Consider the following 20,826-nt stretch of genomic DNA (forward strand, 5'->3'; position numbering starts at 1 on the left):
CATGATCCCATATTCTATGTTCCTCCGCTTTTTCAATGACACTTCCTTAGCGTTCGCGTACAATAAGTCAATCAGTGTTTCGGAATATTCAGTAACCCTAGTATTAAAGTTAATTAACTGTTTCATAGCCTGATGGGCGAATATCTCATTCAGTTTCTTACTATATGTCGACATTATATTCAGGTTTATATTAAAATCTCCGATAATAATGGTTTTTACCATGTTATCGCATATTTCCGACAAAATGGTTGTTGTTGTTGTTGTTGTAGCGGCTACAACAACCCCGCCCAGGTCGGTTGGTATCTCAGTCGTTGTCGTCAAGTTCCACTAATGGCAGCCATAGGAAGCGTGCAGCTTCTGCGGGGTTGCTTCACAGGGACAAGGCCGTTAGGGTTGTCGGGTTTTCCGGGCATGCGAAGATATGTTTCTAGTCATGTGGGGTCTTTCCGCATGCCGGACACTCATTTGGCACATCCTCACTCAATCTACTCAGGTAGGAGTTTAACCACCTCTCTGAACTTGGCAGGACAACTTTTTCTCAAAGCAAAAATTCCTATCGCATAATTTGCCGTTAATTATCCGTAAATTATCCGTGAAAAGAATAATTTTGCCGCGGACATATTTTAAAAAATATCGAGTGCCCTGCTAACTTCCGTGGAAGTTAGCAGGGCACCTTCTGAANATTTTATTATTATTTTATCAGATAGTTAGTTTGGGTTTAGCTGGTTTCCTTTATTGGTTTTCAGATATTTTTTAAAATGTTTCCGCGGCAAGATAATTCTTTTCACGGATAAACAACGGATAATTTACGGCAAATTATCAGATAGTTAGTTTGGGTTTAGCTGGTTTCCTTTATTGGTTTTCAGAAGGTGCCCTGCTAACTTCCACGGAAGTTAGCAGGGCACTCGATATTTTTTAAAATATGTCCGCGGCAAAATTATTCTTTTCACGGATAATTTACGGATAATTAACGGCAAATTATGCGATAGGAATTTTTGCTTTGAGAAAAAGTTGTCCTGCCAAGTTCAGAGAGGTCACCGGGCATCGACGAGACGGAGCTTCATCTGCCTCGGGAGACTAGAACTACAATTGCTCAACTTCGCTCTGGCTACTGCAGCAGGTTAAACTCATACCTGAGCAGATTAGACGCAGATGTGCCAAATAAGTGTCCGGCATGCGGAGAGACACCCCACGACCCGAAACATATCTTTGTATGCCCCAAAAAAACCGACACAGCTATCGCCTTTGTCTCTGTGGACAGACCCCGTTGGTGCTGCACGCTTCCTGGGGCTTCCGTTAGTGGAGCTTGACGACAACGACTGAGTTATTAACCGATCTGGGCGGGGTTGTTGTAGCCGCTACAACAACAACAGAGGAGTTTAGGCTCAATGTGGCCACAGCTAAAGCACATTCCCTCTTTATCCCCGAAGAAACTTTGGAACATCCTGAGCGATCTTGGCTTGGAGGAAGTTTTGTGTAGAGCGGAGGGCACAATAGATCATTAGGTCGCAGTGCATACCTCATCATATTATCTATCTATCCATCTACCTTCGTCAAGCTTAACTGCATTAGCAGCGGGGAAATCTTTGCTCAGTCGACGTTTGAGTGACGATGAAGTGGCAGACAATTTATCCGTGGTATTTACAGATGAATAAATACATAATTATTGCACAGCGCCAAACTTGAGGTGCAGAAAATATTAGGGACGCTAGTCCGCGATTAACTAAGTATTCGAATTAAAACTAAATAATAAATTGAAGCGACACACGTCCGCTCCGTTCAGCGGTTATGTATGAATTTCTATTCTTTAAGTAAACAAGTAATTTTTTAAAACAAAACTGACTTCAATTCTAATGTAAAACTTTAAGATTACCGTTAATTTCTTCAAGATCCAGTAATCGGATCCAAACGAAATCGGTTATGTGGTAACATATGTACATAAAAAAATATTCCGACGAATAGATAACCTCCTCCTTTTTTGAAGTCGGTTAAAAATAATGAAAAAATACGATTTAGGTGTAAAGACGAAGTCGCATTTTAAAATTTGCATGCAATTAAGGTAACTAAAAAATTTGTATTTTAACTCTTCAATAAGATCATAATAAACCTCATGCAATATAAATTCCTTTGTAGGGATCGGTACAACTCCATTGTTACAATAACAAGTAATTTTTAAGCAAAAAACACAACCGACATCTATTTTACTGTAAAAAATTAGAAGTACCGTTAATTTGTTCATGATCCAATGATCGGATCTAAACCACATTAGTATGGGACCTCCCCTGAGGAACCAGAAAAAGAATTATCGAAATCGGTTAAAGAGGTCCAAAGTTATGCGGTAACATACATAAAAAAAAAAAATCCGATGAATTGATAACCTCCTCCTACTTTTGAAATCGGTTAAAAAGAGAAAAATTAATGAGGTAAATTATTATAAAGTTTTAATAGCTATCAGGTATGTTCTGCAAATCGTACGATTTCATATCGTTGCGATTTGCAAAGTTTTGTTGTATATTTGTAATCAAAGTATTAAATGTTTCAAATGGAAACTGCTAGAATCACGACACTTACATTACATCCATCGATTTAGTTCCAAATGTTTCCCTCTTTGCTATAAATCCTTCGAAATACATAGATTTTGTAAATCGCACCGATTTGAAATCGTAAGATTTGCAGAACATGCCTGTGTATTTTAACATTTCTTATAAAATTTACATACAAAAAATCTAAATTGTGCTCCGCGTACGCCCATGTCTGTAGGCACATTAAAAGTAACCTGTTCAAGAAGAGATGGGCAGTCAAGGGAGCCAGAGATAAGATCGAAGACAAATAATAATAAATGGGTACGCCTTCTTTTCCCTCGATAGCAAATTTATTAGTTTACACCGGGAGTAATATGAAGGAATTGGATTTGAGAAATTAAGACAAGCGAGGGCAAATCGAATTAACACTTTTTGAACTCGTTCAAACCTTTAAGCGTGACAATTATAAATAGGGCTCTATATAACAGAGGCATACTCAAGTTTAGATCGCACAAAGGAATTCTATAATGCTTTCCGAGTATAAGGGTCTCTAAAATCCTTGGCATATCTTCGAATAAATGCTAAATCACTTTAAACTTTTAGAAGTACATGACAATTATGATTTACAAACGAAAAATTCGAGTCACGGCAGCACGCTCAACAGACCTAAATCTTTGCTGAAGGTAGAGAACATCAGATGAAGAGGCTATTCTACGAAAGAGTTTTAAGTCATAAGCATACAATAAAAAAACTGGAGTATTTGTAACATGAGCTAATATCATTTATAAACAAGACAAACAATAAGTGACCAAGGATGCTACCCTGGGGACACCTAATCTTAGAACAAAGGGATTAGATATTTATTTGTAAGATAAGACTTTAACCATCTTAGGTATTTAGGGTGAAAACCAATGCACTCCAACTTGTGTAGCAATATGCATTAAGTGTGACAGCTTATCAAAGACGTTAGAAAAGTCCGTATAACCGTTGTAACAAGCAAATTTTGTTACCAACAATTGTCACCACTTCTTGCAACCGCAATTCTATTTAGCTTGGTAACGTTTTAATTTATTCAGCAATTCAGCTATGCATGCTTGTTGAAATTCTGTTGTTGCATATTTCACGGGGCAATATTTAGTTACCTGTTCTTGAGATGGTAATAAAATTTACCGGTTACAAGAGTGTGGAGAATACGAAAAGGGTTTAAAAATTGTGGTGTCTACCTGAAAACCTTTTTTGAAGGAAGAAACACAAAATTCTGAAAACGAAGCTAAATTAGTGAGAGTTGACCGACCAGCGACAAAACCATGTTGGTGGGGCTCAATTATTCTTTTGGCAAGAAAAGAGAGTATAAAATTAATCCATGTTAATAAATAATTCTAGGAAGTGATAGGTTGAATATATGACATAAAGGAACACATGATGACAAACTAACTACAACGTTTGACGAAGTAGTAGTACCATCAGAATCACATTTCAATGTCGGAGTTAGGGTAGACATGGCGTAAATGATAGCAGATGTCGAGACATTCATCTCACAGGCGAAACTCGAACTGAAAAAATTTTGCAAAAAGTTCCACAGTATCTGGTAGAGATTTCGAACATTGACCGTTAAAGTGCATGCTTAAAACGTACGAAATTCCACAATCTTTCGGGTATTGCTTTTTGAGATAGGTATTGTGTATATTTACGCATTTTGGCGCTAGTAACATTTATTTTTTTGATTTTTCAGTTTTTTTAGAGTGACAGACTACCAGGGTAATTTATGAGTGCAAATAAACGTTGCTGGCAACATACAAGGCAATAGGCCGGCCGGTTTTAAATTACGCATCACCAGTGTGGTCGCCAGGGACTAGTAGGATGAAGCTGCAGACGACTCAAAACACTGCACTTCGGACAGCAACTGGATGTATTCTGATGTCGCCAGAACATCACCTGCACGATGAGGCGAAAATGCTCCCCATAAAGGAGCACAAGACAATGCTCTGCAACCAATTCATAGTAGGGAGCCACAGACGTGGACACACGAACAGAAACTTGCTTGAGAGGAGCCCTCCGTCTTTACGAACTGACGGTTTATAAAGCAACCTCTGGACCAGTCAGCTTATCGACAGGCCCTGAGCGGTATTAACCGATGTGGGCGGGGTCGTTGTAGCCGCTGCAACAACAACAACAACATGAGTGCAAAGAAACATTTATTGGGTTGTAAACATTTTTAAAAGTTATTACTGTTTTTAGTGAAAGTAATTTAATACTTGAATAAATACGTAAACGTAAGTTGTCATATTAATTAAATTTAACCCACCTGAATTGTAGTAATCTTCATATTCGCAATCGTTGTCCGAATATTCCATATCCGAATCGGCTGACATGTTTGTTATTTCGAAATACCACAGAGAAGCTATCAATGGACGAGCTTTGTCAGCAGAACGTGATGTGCTCTACGAAATTTCGATCTAGTGCAAAATTTAAAGAGCTACTTAGGTTGTTTGACAAAAGTCAATGCTATTGTTTGTAAAATAAGGGCTGTATGGTTGTCTGTCTGCTTGCTATTAAACGTCGCTGCGTTGGTGGTTGTAGTGGACGATTTTCTGCAAATTGTATTTTAAAAACATACATACAGATATATATGACTGTATATGGGACTTTTCTCGACGCTTTGGGTAAAATGATGAGTACTTTGCGGGGTGATGTTCGCTGATCACTGCAGATTTTTCTGTAATAGCTATCTGTAATAGCTACGGCATATATTTTATTATCGCACATAAAAAGGTCTTTGCATTCGTTTTTTTTTTAACTTGATTACTGCGTTCTGTGTGGTCCTGTGCTCTACACCGCACTGGTCAAGACTGTTTGAAACTTCATATATACTTTTTGATCACATTTTTTTCATTATTTTGCAATTAACTTTAACAGCAAATTATTTTTTGTCTACACTTCGCCCCAAAATCTTCAATTATCTTTAAAAAATACACTTTTCACGAAAACCTTTTCTTTCCCACCTTTGCACCAAATAAAAACATTACTATGTAGTGAAAGAAGAGTGGAACAGAAAAAAATTGCACTTACGAACCACAGAGTGACATATATTTTTAATAGCTGCGTTGACAGCTTGCTATCGCCAGTTTTCCTAGCAAGCAAGATCAAAATGCAGCAATTTCACTAACCCGTGGTCTTCACCTGCGTAAAAATCTCGATAGCATTCTACTTTGTTTTTCGTATGCGCGACATGTGTGTATTGTTGGCTGGGCATTTGTAAAATAAAAATTTATTTATTTTAAGTGTTCGCCATTCGGCTATTCATTTTATTATTTTTCATAGTGAAGACCTTTTAAAATTTATATTCTTATCGAGATAATGGCTGTCCAACCACAAAAATTATAGTTAAAGGGCCCTGTCTCACGGTCAGTAATTATCACGATATTTGAATCGCGATCCATATTGATGGATTGATGGATCGCGCACGAATGCTACATGTTTAATATTTATCGCGTCAGTATTTGCATAATTTTTTGCTGAAAAGAACAAGAAAATATTTTTATTTTGTACGAATAATTTACAGATAATGCATTCCATAATTATTTTAAATTTTCCAATGTTAATTAAAATATTTTCAACTTGGTTTGAAAGGTTTTAAGCAACGAATACGAAGGCATAGCGAATACATCTGACGAAATGTATGGATCGCGTTTTCAAAGTGCTACATGGGCAATATTTATTAACAATATTGCGATCCGCGATCCAGATTTCAAAATTTTTAGAAATTTTGCGATATGGATCACGATCCATCAATACTGCATGCTACACCGTCAATAAATATCGCCATACTTGGATCACGTCAGTAAATACTGACCGTGTGACAGTGCCCAATAGCAAGCGAGATCTCGTTTAAGCTGCATTTACACGAGGCTATTTTTTAGAAAATTCAACAATGCTCAGAAAAATCGCTCGTGTAAATGGCGATTAAAAAATCGGTGCCTCAAAGTAGACAGCAAGTCAACTTTTGCAGGCGATTTGAAAATTTTGCTGTTACACACCTCACGTTGTGCCGCTTATTATTTTGTAAACAAAAATCAGCTTTTTAGCACATCCACAATTATGTCAAATGTCAACGCATGAACGCAACAAAAAAATAGCGAGTTCGTTTATTTTCGACGGCAACTGCATTAGCGCAATTGTAAAGGCGTCTTCTGTAACAGCAGTCATACAAATACCCATATTCAATTTTAATTGCATTCGCGTACCTTTTAATTATTGATAGTTATCAAAAACTATTAGCGGTTTGCGTACACAAAAAACTTTCAAAGTAGGGGAAATTGAGAAAGCAAAGTGATATTTAATTTTAAAGGGAAGCTGCTAGGTTCTGCTGGAAAATTTTTTGCCAACAGGAAAACAGCTGATCAAAAACAGCTGGTAAGAATTTACACAAATCACAAAATTCAATTTCGTGGTTAAAAATGATAAACTACGTCTAATTCAACTTGTAAGAAGTAAGTAATTCTTCGTTTAATCAATAAAATGTGTCAGGATATCACTTTGTGATGAGGTTTCGTACGTTTTATAATGGGGGTCAACCAATTTGTTTCGTACGGTGTAAATTCGTTACACCAAGAGGCTTTTGAATCTTTACTCAATAAATCAATTAGTTCAATTTAAACTACATTTTGGGTTTAATATACTTACATTTGGTTTTCCCAACCGCTTACTTTTACTGTTCTGCTTCTAATGAAGCCGAAAATCGTTTCTTTTAATTTCAACAAAAACTGTCAGTAGAGGGTCGGTGGTAAATGTTCTTGGCGTCCCTCGTCGGGCCATGAAGTTGCGCACCACGATGCAGCAGCTGGTCGTCAGTCTGTATGCCATATCAATATGCACTGCTCGGCATGTAAGATAAGTAAACAGCACGCCATAGTTCTTTTCAGCTCTTCTGCCGGCAGTCACCAGGAATGCCCCATAAAAGTCCACCCCAACATGCGTGGAGGGTCTCGTATAAGCAGAGAACCGTGCTACAGGTTAATCAGGTATTCTGATTCTTGTAAAATTGACACCTTAGCCGCACGGCCCGAAATAGCTTTCGTAGTCCAGGTATATTAAACTTCTGAAAAAGTTAAATTATTACTGTTTCATGATTTACATGCTTCCATTTTCTGTGGTAATAACAAGGAACGTATTTAACAAGAAAGGCCAACTCGTTATAATTGTAGCGAAAGTGCGCAGCAGGGGCGTGCCTTCTCTTTTCATCCAATCAAAAAACGCACTAGGGCAAAGGAGAAGGCACGCCCCTGTTGCGCACTTTCGCTACAATTACAACGAGTTGTCTCTTCTTGTTATCTACGTTCTTTGGTAGCAATAAATTACAAGCTTGGTTAAGTGACTTGTTTAAGGCAGTATAATTGGGTTTTTGTAGCATCATCTATACACCCTGCTCTTTCTAAGCGAGTGCGGATACGCAAGGTCATATTATCATCTAGAAACGGTGAGAGTTTTCGCAAAGGGTTTTTCTTTGGCATAGGTCACAATGGATTTTTACATAGTAGTTGGATTTCATTTAGAAAGGCGTAGGCTTGGGCAGGACGATATAAATAGTTATCCAGCTCCAGGCGAGCTCTTCGACGGTCAGGCTTTCTTTGACCGGTACCCTTCGTAGCTTGGTCACAAAACGTTTAACATACGTCATGGTTTGTAAAATTGTCTCCTATTTCGAAAATCGTATTGTGTCTATGATGGGATCTTTATCGTTTACGCTAACTGCAACTCATTGAGGTCTCGATTCTTCCACAGATTCATGTTTCAGGTCTTCTCCTGGGCTTGCTGGAATACTCGGCCGATTGATCATTGGTTGATGTAGGTACGGGGGACCTGAAATTCACCAGTACCTTGAGGAAAATTTGGAGGCACCATTACACTTTGTTCCAAAGTCTGCTACATTTAGCCTCGACGGAACGTATATCAACTGTGCAATTTCGGTGGTTTCTAGTATCTATCCTACGCGAAACATAACGAACTGTTTATATTTTCTGGGATCAGAATGCAGCCAACAGAGTACGGTTTTCGAATCTGGCAGCACCAGTTTTCCTCCATCTTATATCAATTTTACAAGATGGTTGTATGGGATTTTCAACACTGTAATAGGTCCATTCTTTTGCAACCGAGCTACAAAAGAACACTCGCTTAAATGACGGAATACACGCAAATAAACAACACAAACTCGGCTATTTATCCCAGTTCAGCCAGGTCGTTTAAAAAATACGCGACCTGAAAAGTAGTATTGTTAAGTGAAAAAATTGCTCTATTGTGAATTGTTAATGGGAAAGTAAGTATATATATTACGCAAATACCTCGCATAATTACTAATTTCTATTGTTTTTTGCTCAACTCGGGTAAAATTTCTTTTTAGCTACTTAAGCAACCCTGCTGGTAGCTGGCAAGGAATATGTGATTAGTTTAAAGGGATTTAGACACAAAAAACAATAGAAATTAGTTAATATGCGAGGTATTTGCGTAATATATATACTCATTTAAAATATAAATCATGTATATACGAAAACAAAAATTTCCCTATCCAATTTCCCAGTAACAATTCACAATAGAGCAGTTTTTTCACTTAACAACACTACTCTTCAGGTCGCGTATTTTTTAATCAACCTGGCTGAACTCGGATAAGTAGGCGAGTTTGTGTTGTTGCTTTGTGTGTATTTCGTCATTTAAGCGAGTGTTCTTTTGTAGCTCGGTTGCAAAAGAATGGACCTAGGGAATTAAATAAATAATTTTGTGCAAACTTAGGGCCGTTTTCTCAAGTAACCTATAACTTTAAAGCTCACTTTAGATTTAAATGTTGCATTAAAATTTATGATTGTGTTAAAAGTAAAGCACTTTATTATCGGTTTTAAATTGGTTTACAACCAAGAAAGATACATACGTCGAAAGCCGATAATAGAAATGCTTAACTTTAGACATAGCTTTATTTTTAATCCAACCTTCAAATACAAAGTGAACTTAAAAGTTAAAGGTTACTTCAGAAAACGGCCCTTAATACATCAGAAATGTTTATTGGTAATAAATACATACGTGTTAAGCTATGCCCATTTCCTCCATTTAATTGTGCGAAATGCATCAAAACAAAGTGAGAAAACTGTTAGTGTTTTTTGCAAATAACTCTTTAATTAAATAAAAAATTGGAAAAAATTTTTATTTTTGTAAAAGTTTTATATCTTCACGCTTGGAATCAAATCTTTAATTTATTTGGTCCAAAACCTCTGTGTAAAAATTTAATAAATTGGTTTTAACTTCAAGGATTCTAGAACAATTGACATTACTTTTCATTAACATCTCAGCTTTCGTTCCGACAAAAATGTCAGATATTTTAATATGATTATTTTCATTTTAGAAATCAATATTAATATTATTACTAACCGCATCTTTTTTTACTTTGATAGTTGCATAGAAGCGTGGCAAACGAGAGGTTTCAGCCTGGAACTCTTTATTAAGATTGTTAATTATGGACAAACTATACGATAGAAATAAAAAATAGCATTTGGTTTTGCAACATATCCCTTCTGCCAGGTCTGCAGATCGCATACCTTTTACTTCGTAAAAGCGGAAAATAAAATTAAGTTTCAAAGTATCCCATTACTCAACTATTCTTAACACAGCGGTTTCTAGTGAAAGACATCGTGTTTGAGATATGCCCAAAATTTTGTGGGATTTTACAGAACAGTAGTCCTGAAATTCCTTCAATTGATGTATCCTCATTGGATATATCGTCGCCTCGGTAAAATATTGTCGTATGTTAATTTCCGTAGGTTGTGGGAAATCGCGATTAAAGTTTGGAATAAAATTTCTCAAAAACGCGAAGATAGGAGGTCTCTGAAAATGTTACTAGTTCAAAAAGTTCTTAAATTATTTAATTTTTAAAGTTTATTGTTAATTAGTTTTGAGTTTATGAAGCATTTTCTTTAGTAAAATTTTGTCGTAAGAGTCATTTGTCCACAACTTGGCAGCCACTTTGTATGAAATACGACAAAATGTGATCAAAATTTTTACTAAATTAACGACGCTTTTTACTCAGTATCTCGGAAACTAAAGGAGATATACAAAAATGGAGAACACCATTTCTAAAATATTGATTTATTTAATATGACTGAATCACTAACTAAATTTTTACTAACTTATCGAAAAAATCGTTGTCAATATCTCGGAAACTAGAGGAGATATCTAAAAACTGATAACACCAATCGAAAGACCTTATTTCAAAATATATAACTGCATCTAGAACTAAAAATCATCAAAATGGTGCTTACGACAATCTTTTACCCAGGCGACGATATGTTGCGGCAGTGTCTCAATGCTTTTCGGCAATTTTTTACATGCGTATCTTGAGCAAAGGTGAAGTGAGTGACATGCGCACTTTATATAAAATAAATCGGTTTCTACACTCAATAATGTTTTCAGCCCGCCCAAGTCACCAGCCATAACATTGGCTCCATCAGTGGCGTTATGTTACTTATTCGTAAAGGCAGGATTGGATAATGTTTTAAAGGTACAATTGCCTAATATTTACATGCAAAATGATGTTTGAAATATATATTTTTATAATTAAGAATTTAAAAACTTAATTTAACTATCCGAGCGAAATCTTAATTTGCCTACCAACCTACCAAATGAAAAAGAAGCGACCAAATTTGGTCGGAAAGGACCAATAGTGGCAACAATGATAGTATTTGAGCTGGCAATCATTGCAAAGTCAAAGTCGCGAAACATGTTTTTTATTGTCTTAAAATACTTCAAAAAAAAAAGTATATCAGTTAAAGCTGCTTCGAAATATAATTAAAAAAACTTTTCTTTTTCTCTAACCGCGCGGAATTTTTTTTACATTTTACGTTTGCAATCCGGAGTTGCGATAGTTCGTTCATACAACTTTGTTCGCAACATTGTCACTTCGCCAAAAATACCACTATGCGACGTTTTATGAATCGCACTAATGTAAATACCCAAAAAATCGATTTAATGGAAAGCCAACCCAAAAAAGTTAATTTCCGCTCTCGGATTTTTATTACTGGCGTTAAGACGCGTCGTCTGATACCACTGTCGAAATCGTTCGTCAATTTTCGTCAAGCTAAAGTGCACTACTACCCAGGTTTTTTTTTATATAATCTATGGAAAGTGTAGATGTGAGGTAAGTACCAGACAGAAAATGCATATAGTTTGGCAAGCGGATAGGAAACATTTTTTAAGCACCCTGTGGTTATATTTTGAATCTCGGTTGAACTGCAACATTTTTATATGAGTCTGCGATGGTTCTTTGATAAACGTTCGATTGTTTGTTCTTATAAAAATGTTTGAGGTGGATGCGATATCCGCAGATCACAAAGATGTTATTCATGACGTTGTATTTGATTATTACGGACGTCGCATGGCAACATGTTCTAGTGATCAAACGGTCAAAGTAAATAATATACACCTAATAAACAAAGATTGTTGTTAACATATTACAATTATAGATATGGGATGAGGATGAACTAGGCAAGTTAACAGTTTCAAGCAGCTGGAAGGCACATTCTGGTTCAATTTGGCGCATATCATGGGCTCATCCGGAATTTGGCCAAGTTTTGGCAACGTGTTCGTTTGACCGCACTGCTTCTGTTTGGGAAGAAGTTGCTGGTGAAAAAGTCGCAGCCACCATGACTCCGGCTCGTAGATGGGTTCGTCGAACAACGCTCGTTGACTCACGTACGAGCGTCACTGACGTAGAATTCGCACCAAAATACTTAGGCCTTTTATTAGCAACGGTATCCGCAGATGGTATAATCCGAATTTACGAAGCACCAGATATAATGAACCTCTCACAGTGGCCTGTACAACACGAAATAGCAAACAAATTACCCCTGAGCTGTATATCGTGGAATACTTCAGCATACATGCTATCCTCGCACCTCATAGCCGTAAGAAAATTTAACCAATCTAAGTACGATTGCGTGATTTATTTAAATATCTTCAGGCCGGTAGTGATGATACTTCTATGGATACGGGTAAAGTCTTAATCTTTGCATATAACGAAAGTGCCCGAAAATGTGCGAAAGTTGAAACTATAAACGAGATAAATGAACCTGTGACTGATTTAGCTTTTGCCCCTGCTGCTGGTCGTCGATTTCATGTATTAGCTGTTGCCAGTAGAGACCTTTATATTGTAAATATCCGTGGAAACATGTAATTTCAAATATCATACATACTTTCTTTTTGAAAATAATAATATTCCTTAAGGTCTAACAATTCGTCTGGAAATATGTGTCTTGATATTCAAACCATTCGGTTTAGCGATCACAATTGTCCAGTTTGGAGAGTATGTTGGAATATGTTGGGAACAATGCTTATTTCCACCGGTGATGATGGATGCGTTCGAATATGGCGAAGTAGTTTTTTAGTTATAAAATCTATATTAAAATCAATTATTGTATTTTTTAGTGAACTATACACGAAATTGGAAATGCGCCGTAGTGTTAAAAGCTGAAGGAAGTTACCCTGCTTATGAATCAAGTCTCAACTCTCCTACATTCACAGCCGCAGCTGCAGCTACTGCCAAATACTATAAAAAGGGAACAATTAGCAATCCAAACCAAGTTCCTTGGCACTAATTTTCATATGTGTGCAGGTATATATGGATTCTTGTTCCCTTGTTTTTGAAATTTATAGAATATGTTTAAGGTGTTAGTGTATTTCATGATAAATAAGAATATTACAATGCGATATATCTACATATATAACCGAACTGAAATATACCAAGCAATTTTTAAACAAAAAACACAACCGACTTCAATTCTCATATACAAATTTAGGAGTACCGTTGATTTTTTTCATGATCCAATGTTCGGATCTCAACCAAATTAGTATTGGACTACCTGTGAGACACTAGGTTTGTTCGTCGAAAAAAAATGTACGTATTTGTAAGAATTATGATTTTTGCCCAAATCCCATTCGTGCAGACCAAAAAATTATCCAACACTCAAAAATTGTGAGAGCAAAGTGACAGTTCTCGTGGAGAGAAGTTGCAAATTCTTGCTGTAAAAAATTTTGCCAGGTCGTTAAATTTAAAAATTTATAAACGAGCGATTTGTTTATGAAAAAAGGAAGTAAATACTTGTTAATATAATTAATTTATTTAATTCCAATGATTTAAACTTAACTCGGGTGAAAAAAAATGTATTCGCAATCGAAATGCAATTGCAACCAGAGTCGATTTAAGAAACCCTAGCTGTCGGGTGTACGATAAAGAAATTGAAATGTATGTTAAAGAAAGTCAGAACAACAAGAAATATATACATGTATATCCTGTTTTTTCCATCTGAAAGAATTTAAAAAAATCTAAAAATTTATTATTAATAAATTCCTGTAAATTTGCGTTCGTGCAGAAATGTGCAAGTTTCTCATCATGAGAGAGAATTTTGTCTTACTCTCTGATACTTTGAGTGTTGGATAATTCTTGCTGGATTTTCGACGAACAAACCTACTACCTTTCTGATAGAATTATCGAAATCGGTTGACGTGGTCCAAAGTTTACTGTTCTAGAAAAATATTCGTCGAAAATTTTAACAGTGGTCTTTGAACATCAGAAATGTCAAAAAAAAAATAAAGGTGTTTTTAAATAAAGTTTATATACATATCTCGGAAACTAGAAAGCGATTAAAAATTATAAAGCACAGATAAAATATGTTACGAATACCTCTAATTTGATACCAATGCGGTTGTCCACGTTTTGGCCCATATCTCAGAAATATAGAAAGCCATTAAAAAACAAAGCACGGGTAAAACATTTTCGAAGATCTTCAATTCGAGACCAATTTTATATAAGTTTGACCATTTTGACCCTGCCCCTATTTTTACCTGCTACATATATCAGAAAATATACAAAGAAAAAAAAAACAGTAAACGCGGGGTGAAATATTTTTCGAAGGCGGATAATTTGATTAAAATTTTATTTTTTCAAAAACAAAAAGAAGCCTGAATATATCATCATGCCTAATACGGTATCCGACGGATGTCATCCGCACGGATCTAATCTTCGCACTGTCATGACAAGCGAGTGTGCAGCAGTGATGGAAAAGTAGGCACAATAGCGCTATTTTTGGCACTTTCATTCTGAGACAATTTTGGAATTCTATATAGAAATACGCAGTACAAAAAGTAAGTTTTCGTAACAACAAGCTTTTAATTCACTATACCCGTCAGTGTGGACTTTAACCCGAACTACTTAAACCTACTACCGTCCAAGTACCGACCCCCCGGTACCACTATCAAGTATTTCATCGGAAGGCGGTTGAGCACTAGGCTCGCAGGTTCGTTCCAGTCGGTTGTGCTCAGTCCTGGGCTGCACCTAGTAGGCTTTGCCACGTCTTGTTTAAAGAGAAATATCCTTTTTAGCTATTTTTTAACTATATTCGCATATATGTACATATGTACGTACATAAGTGTGTAAAAATGTCAGAATAGCTATATTTCGTTGTATATGTCTAAGTAATCCTTTATAAAAGTGATTTACTGTAATGATTTAGTTAATTAATAATTACTTTATACCATGTCCCTACCAAAATGTTAACCATCTCAAATCGAACTTAACCACATCACTAACTATCGCTGTCCACACAGCGCTTTGAGGTTTTCAGAACTAAATCGCTGCAAAAATCCGAGCAAAAACAAATTTTCCGTACTAGATTTAATTTTATATTTTCGTTTCTGACATTAATTGCTTGACTTAAATATTCTCTATTCTTGGAAAAATAAGAACGCGAAGCAATGTAAGGATGATATGTTACATATTTAGGTAATTTTTAACATTTTCTATAAAGTAGGACATATCTAACACTTAATTGTTTAAAGAGTAAATTTCATTCTACATATATTTTTTTAACAAATTAAGTAAAGTTCTGTATCCGCCAATTTCTACATCCATTCATAAAAAAATAACGAACTTTATTGACGCATTGCTTTGAAGGAGTTACAACCTTTTTAACAGTGAAATTTGACTAACTTTAAATTTTTTTACTGAAACCGGTGGTGAACACTCAAAAAACGGCCCTAAGAGGGGCTTAACATGAATGAAAAAGAGAAACGGAATAGATTTGAAGTCAAGCGGACTAGAGGACTAGATTTAAAATTTTTTCAAAAACGGAGTAAATCTCATCTGATCTTAGGAGTCCAAACACTAGTAGGAACGAATTTTTTACATCTTAACGCTAATGACCCACAGATGGCGGGAAAATACAGGGTTGTCCAGACTTTCGACGTGGTTTCGAGTTGGTGACATTTTTATATGGCGAAACTACGCTAAATCAAGTGGGTTATCGGGCTAACCAACTCAACAGCCATAACTACGTGGTTAGCTCCGGTGGGGACATGGTATTAGAGTATTATTATTATATATTATAGATATATGTCAGCGCTTATTGCTTGACATTTATTGGAGGCAATTCCATGGTTTGACAGCCAAATTTTCATTTGAAAGAAAGCGTGCTGGTGGTGACATCGATGAAAATTCGATATTAAATCAAAATAAAAATCTGTTCCCTATTGTATTGTCTTATCTATCTTTGTACCAGTTTTTACTAACATCATGTTTTGGTGTTCTTGTACCCAAAAAACTTGTAAGAAAGGGGAAATTGAGAGCGCAAAGTGATATTTCATTTTGAGGAAAAGTTGCTAGATTTTACTGGATATATTTTTGCTAGTAAGAACTTGCAAGTGAGAAAAACAGCTGATCGCATGTTGCTGGGTGCAACTGAAACGAATAAAAAAATGTTTATGGGGTTTTTATAGTAGAAACTTACAAAGTAAACCTATTTAAATAAAATATATATTGTTTTATTAGGAGCTAGCTGCGAATAAACAAAAAAATAATCTCTTGTTTGTAAAACTTGCAAATTATTACTGGTTTTTCGTTCTTGTACTTTTGTGCTATGAGAGCAAATTCTCAGGAATTAAGTTACTAGAGAGTTACTGGCAATTTACTGAATAATTTGTAAAAGAATGCATTTTTTTTTGTTTTTAACCGTAAATTGCATATTCGGAACGATATATGGCTGTATGGGCACAGCTCAAAAATAAATTCCATTCAGTGATAAGAATATTTAGCACAAATCCTGTTTAAAATTACTTTAAATACGTATACCGCATATTTACAGCAGTGCAAAGACTGTAAACGATTGTTTTGTATTTTAAAAATATTTTTGTAAAAAATTTGAAATGAAAATGTTAATAGCTTTGTTTCCTAACAGATAATTATCACAAATTATCACTAATTTCTGCTGGAAAGCGTTTCTTAACCCAAAAAACTTGCAGAATCAGCAGGTCTCTCTCGTTCTTTCGCTCTTATTTTTTGGCTCTCCTGCTGTCAAAATGGATAAACCAAAATTCGCGTCAAATATTTTCAATAGCCAAATACATCGATCAGATGTTTATTTACTAGTCTCTGCTAGCTTTGCGTTTCTTTACTATTTCTTTATTTCGCTTTTTATGAGCGTGATTCCCTCAATGTTCCCATTCTTCTTCTTCCTGATAATTATCTGCTAGAAAAGAAAAGAAACAAAGCCATTATGTGTCGATTAAATATTAGATAAAGATATCGATGATAAAGTGTGCTTTTTATTCTGTCACCCTGTGTTTAATGCACCGATGAAATCGGTTTCCTTGTAACTATTTTACTAATAATTTTTGTTGACCGGTAGAGCTTTTAGAGTGCATAATTTTGTCAAAGTTTGTGAAATGTTTGAAGTAGAATTGATATCTGCAGACCACAAGGATGTTATTCACGATGTAGCTTTTGATTATTATGGACGCCGAATGGCGACCTGTTCCAGTGACCAAACTGTGAAGGTTCGAGCAATTACATACCATATTGCCGCCGAAATATTTTTAGTCCATTTTACACATATTTTAGGTCTGGGATGAGGATGATAAAGGCAATTGGACAGAATCAAGCAACTGGAAAGCACATGCTGGCTCGATTTGGCGCATATCGTGGGCGCATCCAGAGTTCGGTCAAGTTATTGTCACATGCTCATTTGACCGCACGGCATCTGTTTGGGAAGAAGTTGTTGGTGAGAAAGTTGCTTCTTTAATGACACCCGCTCGCCGTTGGGTGCGACGAATGACTCTTGCTGACTCTCGTACTAGTGTCACTGATGTCAAATTTGCGCCAAAGTACTTAGGCCTTTTGTTAGCTACTGCATCGGCCGACGGCATAATTCGTATTTATGAGGCGCCAGATATAATGAACCTCACTCAATGGCCTGTCCTACATGAAATTGCGAACAAACTACCATTGAGTTGCATATCTTGGAATACTTCGACGTATATGCTATCTTCGCAACTTTTAGCGGTAGTAAATGTTATGCTTTTGCTTGTTACTCTGTTAATAGTCGAAATAAAATATCTTCTAGGCTGGAAGTGACGAGACTGCTACGCACACGGGGAAGGTTTTCATATTCGCGTATAGCGAAAGTGCTCGAAAGTGTGTAAAAATTGAGACTATAAATGAAATAACTCAACCAGTAACTGACTTGGCCTTCGCACCTAATCCTGGTCGTACGTTTCATATGTTGGCAGTAGCTAGCAAGGATCTGTATATTGTGAACATGCGAGGCGTCACGTAAGATTATCCCTACATATGTATGTATGGTCACAGACAGCAACCCTATTTAATCAACGATTTCATACAAACTCAACTCAAAGTTTACACTCAAATTGAAGACATCAACCCCTAGTGCATTTATATTTATTGAAACTATATCATATATGTACTTAGTATACATACACACGCATGCACATTTGAAAAATTATTTTACATTATTTTTTTTTACAAATATTATAGGGTGGTTTCGTAGTCACCCAATTCGGCGTTAAGCGATAATTGCTGTATGATATCCACTGCAACAGGTTTACCAACGGTGTTCCAAAGCAAACGTCATCGCTTAAGTGTTTTGTTGTCAATATTTTAATGTGGTTAAGTGCAATTAAGTGGATAATGTTTTGGCAATGTATTGTGTGTTATTGTCGTTTTTATTCGATGCACATTTTCTTGTTTAATGGGAACATTTGCATGAACACATTGATCCAATATTGGCAATTTTATTTGAATATAGAAATTGTATGAAAAGTATCGAAGAATTAAAACACAAGTGTTGCGTTTATGCACATTAAAAATACGTACTTATGTACATGTGTATGTATGTTTGTATCTATGAAAACTCAAATGGTAATTTTTCATATTTTTTTTCCATTGAAATAGAGTTATACAATAATATATGCGCAGGTGGTTCACATGTCATTCTCTTTAACGCTCTACTGATCACCGAAAGTGTTTTGAATGCACGCTTGTACATACATATGTCGTACATTAGGGTGGTCCGGAATAAGTAAAGTCGTAATTTTAATGCCCTTACCCTTGTTCTATGCCGAAAAAAATTATAGTGCAGTTCTTTTTATTTTTAAATGAAAAAATTTGTATTTATATATAGAGGACCTATAAAAAAATTTAATACGAAAAAATTTTTAAACAAACCATTGAGTATTATTACTGGAAGACTCCTGAAGAGAAACAGAGTTATCGGATCGACAAATATTGATTATCAAGAATTTTATACGATTTCCACGAAAAATGGGTTTCTTCCCATTTAAAATGCATAAAACTTTAAGCGTTTGAGCGACCTCTTAATAAGTTTTAATTTCGAAATAAAAAAAAACAGCGGTATATTTTTCGATTTAGAACAATCTTAGGGGTGAGAGCATTAAAGTTCCGACTTTACTTTTGTCCCATGCATTTTTGGACCACCCTAATGTGCAGAAACGCACAGGACTTATTGAAATCTCTTTCAGATATTTTTCTACAGAGGATAATACACCTGTTTGGTTACTTCTAATAGCAAATCCAAGTTGGTATCCCACCTACCCTGGTTACGCTTGGATCAGGTTCAGCCCATTCTATTTTTCTTCAAGTTCCTATTCGGTTATCATAATGAAATGATTTGGGCTAAAATAAAAATATTCTGTGAAAATCTCTAAAATTTAACTCTATCATCCTTAATTTTCCCTAGGGTAACCTTTCTAATTAACCTTCCTGACTATTTTCGTCGTCTGTGAGACCGACGCATCACTTTTGAGTTAAACACTTTAAAACAAAAAGTTACGTTACGTTTTGAAGTTGGATGTAGAAGACGGAAAGAAAGAGAAACGACAAAAAAGTGAAATAGGAAACGAGAATAAAAAACGAGAGGAAATGAGAAAACGTCAAAAATTACGCCGCTTTGATTTGTGGGTAGCGGCGCTGGCACTCGTTAACAATGGAAAACGCAACACTTGGCGCTCCAAATTTGGGACGCCAGTTGGCAATTACTCATAACGCACCGTTTAGCCTATTGGAGCTGGCCGGTCAATTGATATGAAAGACCGGCTCATAGTTTAGTGTTACATTTTCATCAGGTACGTTGGTTTTGAAAATGCGCAATTAAAACGTGCCATTAGGGGTACATTTCTACACCGAAATTCATAAAAAATAAAGAAGACTTTACCTGCTTTATAAATAGAAAATTTGTATGAAAATGTCACTTTATAAAACCCTTTAAGCCTATTTTATTTTTTATGAATAAGGCCATTATTGTTTAATAAGTAAAATGTTCTAAAAAAATGTTGTTGCTGTCATTGGGTCTGCACAAGGACCCGGCCTTTTTAAGGTCCCAAAAATCCCGGGATTTTCGGGATTTGTAATTTGCACTGATGGCAATAATAGAAACTCATTTTCTTGACCAGTATTGGCTATATTTCTTTTTTAATTTAATAATCAATATTTTTTTATAAATGTCTAGCTCATTATATGTACATATAACACCGCGCGATAGTAAATTTTACACAAATATCAATATATTCTCGAAACCATGGGCCAAATATAGTAAATTTGCGTTTTTAGGTTTTCACTCTGACGTCGGAAATTCAAAATTGATTTTAAAAATCCTGTAGAATTTAAACAGATTCAAGTTTTTGGTGCAGAAGGACTGGTAAGTATTGAAAATGTCCTTTTAAATTGTATCCGCAATATTTGTTTTTGAAGAAATTATATGTTAAGGACCTATATAAACTCGTTAACATCCTCGAATTTCATCTTCCTAACTTTATCAGCTTAAAAGATTACCTACCTATTCGTTCTTGTGAATCCAAAAAAATTTAGTTATTTTAAACTCTAAAGAAATTTCCTCTTGCATTTGGTACCCTTATTTTTATTCTACATTGCATTGAAATTTTTAAATGATTTTTGGAATTAGTC

At 35.6% G+C, this 20,826-nt stretch overlaps 2 protein-coding genes across 3 annotated transcripts; both read left to right on the top strand.

Annotated features, from left to right (window-relative positions):
* Positions 1-11,777: 11,777 nt before the first annotated feature.
* LOC108372542 (nucleoporin SEH1-like) lies at positions 11,778-13,492 on the top strand. 2 transcript variants are annotated; one of them, XM_017628262.1, is made up of 6 exons: positions 11,778-11,967; positions 12,023-12,463; positions 12,520-12,728; positions 12,783-12,931; positions 12,984-13,173; positions 13,396-13,492. In XM_017628262.1, exons 1-5 carry the CDS (start codon positions 11,857-11,859, stop codon positions 13,151-13,153), a joined length of 1,080 nt encoding a protein of 359 aa, XP_017483751.1. In that variant the 5' UTR covers positions 11,778-11,856; the 3' UTR covers positions 13,154-13,173; positions 13,396-13,492. The 2 variants fall into 2 exon arrangements, with proteins under 2 accessions (XP_017483751.1, XP_017483750.1); XM_017628261.1 differs by lacking the exon at positions 13,396-13,492 and having other exon boundaries at positions 12,984-13,313.
* Positions 13,493-17,187: 3,695 nt separating this feature from the next.
* LOC108372541 (nucleoporin seh1-A-like) lies at positions 17,188-18,163 on the top strand. The gene is made up of 3 exons (XM_017628260.1): positions 17,188-17,384; positions 17,449-17,889; positions 17,951-18,163. Exons 1-3 carry the CDS (start codon positions 17,274-17,276, stop codon positions 18,161-18,163), a joined length of 765 nt encoding a protein of 254 aa, XP_017483749.1. The 5' UTR covers positions 17,188-17,273.
* The last annotated feature ends 2,663 nt before the right edge of the window (positions 18,164-20,826 follow it).

This window comes from Rhagoletis zephyria, unplaced genomic scaffold (assembly GCF_001687245.7).
Source record: "Rhagoletis zephyria isolate East Lansing unplaced genomic scaffold, Rhagoletis_zephyria_1.1 Rzeph_scaffold_05852, whole genome shotgun sequence".
Classification (NCBI taxonomy): domain Eukaryota; kingdom Metazoa; phylum Arthropoda; class Insecta; order Diptera; family Tephritidae; genus Rhagoletis; species Rhagoletis zephyria.